This window comes from Dinoponera quadriceps, unplaced genomic scaffold (assembly GCF_001313825.1).
Source record: "Dinoponera quadriceps isolate SergipeBrazil2010 unplaced genomic scaffold, ASM131382v1 scaffold2564, whole genome shotgun sequence".
NCBI classification, from domain to species: Eukaryota; Metazoa; Arthropoda; class Insecta; order Hymenoptera; family Formicidae; genus Dinoponera; species Dinoponera quadriceps.
In genome coordinates this window covers 4,609-14,805 of record NW_014556578.1, presented here as the reverse complement: position 1 = coordinate 14,805, position 10,197 = coordinate 4,609, and the positions used below count along the sequence as shown (strand labels likewise).

At 37.5% G+C, this 10,197-nt stretch overlaps 1 protein-coding gene across 1 annotated transcript; it reads left to right on the top strand.

Annotated features, from left to right (window-relative positions):
* The first annotated feature begins 8,946 nt into the window (after positions 1–8,946).
* On the top strand, positions 8,947–9,600 carry LOC106747853. The gene is made up of 2 exons (XM_014625792.1): positions 8,947–9,349; positions 9,419–9,600. The coding sequence occupies exons 1-2, from the start codon at positions 8,947–8,949 to the stop codon at positions 9,598–9,600; spliced, it is 585 nt and encodes a 194-aa protein (XP_014481278.1).
* Positions 9,601–10,197: the final 597 nt, after the last annotated feature.

Sequence of the window (10,197 nt, the reverse complement as noted above, 5' to 3'; positions counted from 1 at the left end):
GGTATCGACGGTTCGTGTTTTCATGAACGATGCAAGTTTTCCAACGTTTTCCAAAGTGACGCAAGTCGGTTGCATCTTGATGGCAATGGAATGGCATGTGTGGTTGTAAGCGTGTACAACGTCGTGCAAAATATGGATATAGCGATGCAAATTTTTATGCGTGAAACAACGCCATAAACGTTCCATGAGTGTTCTGTTGAAACGTTCGACTACAGCAGCTTTGATATTGAGATTACGAGCTGTTTGAAACATAGGTGTTTTTATTTTAAAAAGTTTTGAATCGTTTGACCGAGAAACTTTTGCCTCTGTCAGTCTGCAGGCAGATTGGTATTCGGCCTCCATTTCTCGAGAGAACACGACGGAAGGTCTCCGTCACTGCGTTGCCCATCTTCTCGCGTATCGGTTCCATCGTTTCCAGGCGAAATTGCTGATACGTCGATAATCGTCAGTAGATAGCGATAGCTTTCGTTGTAATTCACAAAGTTCGAACCAATTTGCTTCCCATAGATCGTCAATACTAGTGACGTTGTAATGCAAGCGCGGGAATATACGTAGTATTGGTCGGTGGAGAGTGTACGCATCCTGCGACTCAAGCGAACAATTTCGTCACGCGCGAAGAAAGGACCGACCACGCGCGGGAGATTTTCCGTCGCCAAGTATCTCACATAATGCGGCGGATTATAGTAGAAGTTCGCGAGGTCCTTCATTTCAGTGTGTTCCTATTGATCAGACGTCTTTTGTTCGCAGATTTGAAAACGTCGTCGATCACTCTTGTTTTATGTCGATACTGATCGCAGGTTAAAAATGTTGCTCGGACGCGAACACCTTCACAATCCTCAAATAGAAATGTCTCTCCAATCTTGCGTTGCCCCGTTGGTCCGTCAGGTAACGATAGTCGATTGCCGCTGGTGGCTCTCGACAAAGAAACCACGCTCAATTCCAACTAGTTCCAATCGGTCATATGTCTTTTATTAGTTGATTTAGAAACGTTTCTGTTTATTCGTGTCTTACTTCTACCCTGGTTGAAAACTGCAAACAGAGTTCGTCCGAAATTCTTCTCGTGATCACGTGCTCGGAAGACGTCTTGTCGATTGCGCGCTTGGATACGAGTTGGCTAGTGTGCGAAGGATAGGGATGCTGGTTGCTCTTGGAAGCGTTTCTTTCAAAGCTGTGGAAAAATTGCTCTTTTCCGTATTGTTCTCTTCTATATCGTCTTTTAGTAATTCCGGATTTCCCAAAAATTTAGGTAGAATGCCTACATCGCGCAGGAACCATGCGAATCGAGCTCTCGCTTTAGCTCTTACTGTTTTCCCCTCACGCGCTACGTCGTTCAGGAGTTTGACGATATTTGACTCCCTCAAAATTCTTTCGTCCCTCTCTCCCTCTCTGTCTCAGCTTCTACCAGGCATCGCTACATCGCACAAATGCGATAACAACTTGCAGGATTTGGCACGATGACTCTTTGGCATTCTACTTAATATTTTTCCGACGCTCTTCTGCTCACGGTTATGGTGAAGACGCGCGTCTGCACTGGCGTACGCGTGCGAGGAAACGCTCAAACTTGCGCGACGCCGGTTTGCAAGTTGGAAATATCTTCAACAACAGCGCTTTCATCCTCCGTGTTAGCATTTGTGAGATTTTCGTCATCAGGATGCGCATTTTCTTCGTTTCTGTCATTGTCACTATCGGTGACGCCATCGTCGTTGCCGTTGTCTTTGTTTCTTGTGGCGTGCTCGGCGCTACTCTCGGAAAAAGTATATATAACAAGCACTTCTCTGTATAATCGACATTTTTCTCGAGTTTCTCCGAAAACCGTGGAGTTAAGAATCTGATGCATCTCGATGTCGACACGCGTCAGAACGGTGCCCGGAGTACACACTGTATTGTCCTTGTTCTCCACTGTCATATGGTCCTATCCCAGGTAAAGAAATTAAGTTCTTTGACCTAAATAATGGACCACCTAACGTACGATCAGCGATCGGAGTAATGGAACTCTCCGGACCAGTACGTTTAGGCCTCGCGAGTGCGCTAATAAACGATGTTTGTTGCATACATCCGCTTCCAGGACATAACAATATTTAGCGGTGAGTTACGAGAATTTTCGGAACATGTGAGATAATTCTGCAGAAAAGGGTTGCCGAAAAACATAGTGAGAGAGAGAAAACATTTCTCCTTATTGTTATTAACTTTCATTACCAACCCGCGGTTATCACCCCCACCCTCCGCTCCAACTCAAGTAAACGAGGCCTCTCCTTAAAAACGTCAGCCGGTAAAATGGCTGACAAATGGTAATAAACAAACGGCAAAAAAACGGTTGACCAAGCGATAAATAAATGATAACTACTATTTAGAATTTTTTTATTGTTTTACTTACGTTTTACAAACGTTTATAATACACTTTACATCTTAAGTATGTTTATATAATTCCACATATAAAACGTCTTTTATACGTAATCATATGTCTGGTATTATGAAATTCTTGGAATTTCGTGGACTTATGTGAGATAAGGATAAAAAATGAATAATTACCTGAGAGAAAGAAAGTCTGGAACTCTTTCGTTTACTTGACATCTGCTGTCCCGATTAAGTTATTCATGTTTTTATTAATCCATGCTTTTATTAACACCACTGTTTCAGTGATTCTATTAAGATGCTTCCCTACAATTTGATTTTTAATGAATAAGCGAATTTCTCTCGACGGCTTCTTATGTTCGCTATCGAATATCAATAAACCATTATCATACTGCAAATGAATTACACTATATATCTAAACATATGGGAAAAGAATCAAGCAACAGAATAGGCATAAACTAAAAAATATATATTTGGGTACTAATTGCTGTATAGAGTTTTCTGATGCTGAGACCAACAATTGATTTTTATTACATTTTACTTCTCAATACGGTGAAGTGATACTTCTTGAAATATCGTTTTATTTGTTAACAGTTTCATACATAATATCATTTACAAAGGTAAGTATATTCAAACAACCAACCATACATGTGGCCAGTAAGATATTCATAATTAAATAAGATGTTGGTGGTAGCAGGTTTTGAATACGAAATGTTAGTAGATAATGTAAGTTTTACAATTTTTTAATTAATCATCCATTAAAATTCCGTCATCAAATCTCGAATCCGTACTGGAGAGTATAATGATTTGTCTCTGCATAATACTAATTATATTCATTACTGTACGAATTCTCAGTGAAGAACCTTTCATCAAAAAAATTTTTTTTTATATTTTATACTTATTTTTATAAATTTTTTATTATATAAATTACTGAAATTTAATATTTCTCAATTTACATACTTCTTCATTCATCTACATTACTTTCTTCATTTATTACTAAGTTATATTAGGGTGGCGATCCGCGATCATTTCCATCTGTGTTCGCGACGGTCCCTCTTCAGTACAAACGGCTAAACGAAAGGTAAAAAACCGATGACAAACGGTAAATATCAGTTGATGAATGGTAGAAAAACGGCAACTAAAATGATTCACGACCATTTAACTTTAAAAATCTATATGCGGAAACTACGCTAAGTATCTTCTTTCACGACCCTTATCAACAAATTTCCATCAGTCAAATGTGCTTGATTCCTAACAAGGTGTGCACATCTTTTCTTCACAAAAAATTAGGTAGGGAAGTTACGATGCCACATCATGTCAAGAAAAACTCAATGGATGGGGAATTGTCCATATTTTAAGCAGCTAATACGCGTTATTACATCAATCGCTCTGCAAAAACGACAAAGCTGTCAGATGTGTATTATCGGTGCTGAAGAGAACGCTAACCGTATGAACTATCATCTTCCGGTCAAAGAAGACGAAGCATCTTCGTGCAAGAATAATAAATGTGATAGTCGTAATTTATAATATATTTTTATGATTTATTTATATATTTTTTTTTCTAAAAAATTGATTGTTTAGTTTTATTTTTTTATATCCTCCTAATTCAACTTTCATATCGCATCGAACAGCTGATATTTTAAAGAGGAAATACGCCTTATAAAATTCATATCATTGAAATATTTAGAAATCGAGACCAGCGTAGGACCTGTATCGTTTGTAGAAATTGCCTTTGATGACAACCGCGGTAATTAACTAATACTGCCTATTTCAAAGTGGAAAGCGCTAATCCAAGAAACGTGCAAACATCGAGAGACATATGCAGTGTGCGTCAGCTAAATCTGGACAAAATAAACAATATATTTTTATCTAATTTAATATTATTTAATATAAGTTTATTGACCACTCGTAGAAAATTAAATAAAAACCTTTTTTCCTGTCATTTGTGGAACCGCTATAGACAAAAATTACTCAATGTAACAACCGTTTGTCGTAAATATTGCCTCGATCCTGTGCCTGAAGCGATTGTACATTCTCTGCAACGCCAGTTTGTTCATATTAAAAAATGCTGCTTCAATAGCGGCCTGGAGAGATGCCACATTAGGATGTCTCGAACTTGTTAGTGACCCTTTCAATCACGTTCCATAGTCCAACAGATTTAAATCTGGACTATTCGGAGGTCAAAACTATTTGCTCCAAAATATGTCGACGTTGTCCGACAGCCAGTTATAAACCAAATGTCTTATGTTAGCTGGTGCGTCGTCCTGTTGAAAGATGTACGTCCTCCCTGAAGCTATTTGGCGCATGGTAGCTTCTTTTACAATCAAAATTGTGGCCAATTTCTTGAGAAACTTCCCCGGGTCTTCTGCGATCAGCTCTTGGGCCATTTAGACAACTTTCGGAGTGCTTGCCGACCTCTCCCTTGAATGGCTCTTCCTCGACAAAAGTTCGCGGAACATTCTTCAGACTTCTCCGAAATCTTATATTTAGCAGAAACTTCGTAAACTCGATCTCGGATATTTGAAAAATTTAATTATTTCGGCTGACGTTTGTCCAGCGCGAAGACTTTCAATAATCGCCGTTTTTCAATTATATTCCATGCTCGATCTTTATTGTTTAGCCATTTTGAGATAATGTTCGTTCAGAAACATTGTTGTACTCGGACACAAATACCAACTTAGCGCTGAAATAAAATATGGTAGAAAATTCAAATTGAATTTGTCCGGATTTAGCTGACGCATTTTGTAAAGTGAATTAAATTTCATTCTTCACCGTTATAGATTCGAGAACTAACGACAGAATTTTTTTTTTAATCAATTTTGATAAAGTTATAAAACTTAATCTGTTGAATAAGTCTATATATTTAATGAATCAAAAACAATGAATATGTTATTTATCGCGAGCATTGTATCGTTCATATATAATCATGGTTACGTGAAAATACGCATAATGTTGCCATAAAAATTTCAAAAACTGTGTAAACCTCTTAAAACAGAATGATATTGTCGGATGTATATTACGAGTCTAAACCCTCAGACCTGAGTTACGCCACTAAAGCGATACGCGACAACAAAGATTTCGAGTGCGAGTCTTTTGACGACTGCGAACTGTTGACATGTGCTTTAAATGATATTGTGTACGATATTCTTGACAAATAATACAATTTAATAAAAAATATTACAATCTTAAAAATTTATATTTCTCTTACATTCTTCGTACTTATTACTAAGTTATATATGAGTCATAATCACACGTATATAAGATGTATTTTAAGCTATATTATAAACGTTTGTAAAACGTTTGTAACATTTTAGAAACGTTCAAAAACGTTTCATAAGCTGTATTATAAACATTCCTAAGACGTACATAAAACGCTCAATACAAAACGCTTAAGAAATGTGGTTATTGTTCGAGAACTGTTTTTACCGTTTGTCAACCATTTAGTTGCCGTTTTTATAGCGTTCGTCACCCGTTCATTTACCGTTTATCATCCGTTTTTACTTCTCGTTTAGTCGTATCTACTGTTTGTTGTTATAATTGTTTTTTTACCGTGCAGAGCCCCATTTATTAGCCGTTAATTGCGCGGAAGAGGGACTGTTGCGAACATAGGTAAAAATAAATGAGCATCGTCGCGATAGCGGATCGCCGCCCTAATATTACTTAGAAGTAAATGAAGAAAGGTATGTAAATAGAGAAATATTAACTTTCAGTAATTTATATAATAAAAAATGTATAAAAATAAATATAAAATATTTTTTTTAATGTTTCTTGATGAAAGGTTTTTAACTGAGAATTTTTGCAATAAGGAACATAATTTGTGTTATGCACAGACAAATCACTATCCTCTCTCCAGTACGGATTCGAAATTTGATGATAGAATTTTACTGTATGGTTAATTAAAAAATTGAAAAACTTACATTATCGACTAACTGTTCGTATTCGAAATCCGCTAACACCAACATCTTATTTAATTATGAATATCGTACTGGCTACATGTAGGGTTGGTTGTTTGAATATACTTACCTTTGTAAATGATATTATGTATGAAACTGTTAACAAATAAAATGATATTTCAATAAGTATTACTTCACCGTAATGAGAAGTAAAATTTAGTAAAAATCAATTAGTGGTCTCAGCATTAGAAAACTATATAGCAATTAGTACATAAATATACGTTCTTTAATTTGTGTATATTTATTTGCTTGACCTCTTTCCCATATTTTTAGATGTATAGTGTAATTCGTATGCAGTATGATAATAATTTATTGGTATTTGATAGCGAACATGAGAAGCTGTCGAGAGAAACTCGCTTATTCACTGAAGATCATTTACTATAGTAGGGTACCATCTTAGTAGAATCGCTGAAACAGTGGTGTTAACTCTTTTAGTGCCGAATGACGATATATCGTCGTTCGCAACACTTGTGAAAAGTGCCAATGATGATATATCATCGCGTATCCGAGGGCGTCTTACTATTCGCATTTCGAGAAAGCACTATTTGAAATTAAATTTATAAAACGTTATAAACGGTCTAATCCATTGCAGAAGAATTAAAATAATTTTTATGAGCTTTTATGTGTTTTTATGAGCTTTTCTCAAACCTGAACAAATTCGTCAAATTGGCTCGGTATTCTTCGCATAGATACGATACTCTTGCTCGGGGCTAAAAGGGTTAATAAAAGTATGGCTTAATAAAAACATGAATAACTTAATCGAGACAGCAGATGTCAGGTATATGAAAGATCTATAGTTCTAACCCATTTTTCTCTCAGGTCATTTTTTGTTTTTTATCCGTATTTCACATAAGGTATATTATCATGTATAAAAGACGTTTTATATGAAGAATTATATAAACATACTTAATACGTAAATGTATTATAAACGTTTGTAAAACGTAAGTAAAACGGTAAAAAACTTTTGAAATAGTAGTTATCGTTTATTTACTATTTTGTCAGCCGTTTTTACCGTTTGTTTTTTACCATTTGTCAGTCGTTTTATCGGCTGACACTTTTACTGAGGAGCCTCGTTTATTTGAGTGTGAGGGGGGTGGAGCTGATCGTCTCGAATCGGGCAAGCAAACACGAATAAATGAAGAGAATCGCTGCGGGCAAACGTGGAAAGTGCCGTGCTTAGAGAGCGATCGAACATGATCCGCTCTTGGGCCCCGTTTACTGACTGCTGGAAGGGGCGCGAACAGTTGGTAATACAGTTCATAATATTTTCCGCGCGCGTGACGTCAGCTTCCGGGCGTATAAATTCCCTTTTCGCTTGCGTGACGTCAGTCCACTCATCCAGAATAACCACTGTGGCATCAAGCTAAGGACAATTCATTCCCCTAATATTTCCAACGGAAAAGTGGAGTAGTTGTTAGAGAATAATCTAGACAGTTAGTTAGTCCAGAAGTAATACTTTAGGCACACAGAAGGAATAAGATGAGAAACAAAGACTTACTTCTAAATATGTCGGTTGCAGCGAGTTATGTTTAAGAAAATACTTGCATTCAGGAAGGTAAAATATAAAACTTCTACTGTAAAGAGTACGTAACCTGACTTTATTGAATACGTATAATTAGTTTCCAAGAAGAATTATCGGAGACTTGACTCCCACTTCGGAAATAAACGAACATAGGCGGAACCAACCGCTACACTGGTGACTCCGACGTGACCGGCTAACGTAGAAGAATTTAAAATATTTTCACAAAAAAATGCCTGTAGATCGTTCACCGTCTCGTGCAAGTCAAGATAACCTAAATCAGACACAAAATGAGGAACGAGCTGCCGTGGGGGATATCACTCCAGCAATACCGCAAGAGAATACCCCAAGCGAAACAATGATTAACGCAGCCTCGTTCATAAAACTTCCTCCTTTTTGGAAAGACAATCCAACAATTTGGTTTGCCAAATAGAACCAGCATTCGCTATAGCAAGAATTACTTCTGACGACACCAAATCCATTCTTGAACCTAGAAAATACTTCTCTGCCGTTTGTTACAGACATTCTGTCAGCGCCTCCGGCACAGCATAAATTCGAAACGTTTAAAAAACGTATAATTGTCGCATTCAACGAGTTAAATGAGTCGAAAATTAGGAAGTTGCTCCGTGGACAAGACTTCGGAGAGGACAAACCATCAAATTTATTGCAGCGACTTAAAATTCTAGCAGCAGGTCAATGTATGGATTCTGTGCAACGCTTGCTGTTCCTAGACAACTGCTTAAAAATGTCAAAGCGATCTTAGCTGTTAGCGAAGTGCAGGACTTAACCAAACTAGCAAGTCAAGTGGATAAGGTTATGGAGATGAGTAGCAAAATATAATCGCTGTATCTCCAAGCAACGAAGCTTTTACCAGTGAAACCAACCTTAAAATTCAACAACAGATCGATAAATTGCGAAAGATAATGTAATCACTGTTACAGGAGGTAACTCGGTATAGATCTCGCGACAGATCACAAAACAATTCATATCGCGACAGATCACAAGAGAGTTCACTTCGCAGCAGAAAAGACAATAATAACAACAGATCTCCTTTCCGTCACCGTCAACATAACGAACAAGGGTATGCTATTATCATAGTCGTTTTGGTGACAGATCTTGACAATGTCGACTACCGTGTACATGGTCCAAGAAAAGTCAACAGCCGGAAAACTAAAAGCGCCGCTTAATGTTGAGGCGATAAAGGATGGCAGATTTAAGAAAAATCGCCTTGTCATAGTAAATCGTAGTAACGGTCATAAATACCTAGTCGATTCAAGCACAAATATCTCAATACTTCCTAGGCTTAAGCCACAGACTTGGATAAAACCTACCGAAGTTAAGTTGTATGCAGCAAACGAAACTTCGATCCATACCTACGGCAACGAAATTGTAACGTTGAATTTAGGCCTTCGACGGAGATTCGTTTGGTATTTTGTTGTCGCAGATGTTTCGCAAACTATTATAGATGCAGATTTCTTGCAGCACTACAAGCTTTTAGTCGATATAGCTTATAATACACTATTAGGTAAAGAAACGACATTACATTCTAAGGGACTCCTTAGCAACTCATAAACACCTTCACTTTCTACAATAGATTCAAATTCGGTCTACCGCGACCTTTTGAAGGAATATATTGAGATAACTATGACCGCGCCGCGGAAAGAAGGAATACATCAGATACAGCATCACATTACGACGAGAGAGACTCCAATGTCTGAGCGAGCTCGTCGTTTGCCGCCAGCGAAATATAAAGCTGCCAAAGAAGCTTTCGACTAAATGATACAGGACGGTATATGTCAACCTTCTTGTAGCCATATCGCCTCTCCTCTGCACTTGGTGCCTACCAAAACCGGAGAGTGGAGAATCTACAGAGATTATCGTAAATTAAACGCCGCAACTATCCCGGACCGATATCCGTTACCGCATATACGAAATGTATTCATAAAATAACGGGAATTTTTTAATTTCCCGGGTTTGGAGAGTCCGATCGCCAAAATTTTTTTTATTATGTTGGTATACATGCCCCTGAAGGATGATAAAATTTTAAGCTGTATTCATTGTTTACTTTGTCTGTGGCAGCCGCTAAGGTTAGACGTGTTTTTATAAGCTCGGCGATTTTCGTTTGTTAAAAGAAATGGATCAAAGAATTTGTATCAAATTTTGTATAAAAAAAGTAAAACAAAATGTGTGAAATGTTAACAAAGGCCTATGGTGAATCTGCTATGATTAAAACAAGAGTTTACGAGTGGTATAAGCGTTTTCAAGATGGCCGTAAAGACGTTGAAGATGACGAACGCCCCGGACGCCCCAGTACATCAACAACCGATGAAAACGTGGAAAAAGTGAAAGAAATGGTTATGAACGATCGCCAAA

Coding starts and splice junctions, on each gene's coding strand:
- LOC106747853 (XM_014625792.1), top strand. CDS start 8,947: ATGTCGACTACCGTGTACATGGTCCAAGAAAAGTCAACAGCCGGAAAA. Junction 9,350..9,418: donor AGCTTATAATACACTATTAG/GTAAAGAAACGA, acceptor TTTCTACAATAG/ATTCAAATTCGGTCTACCGC.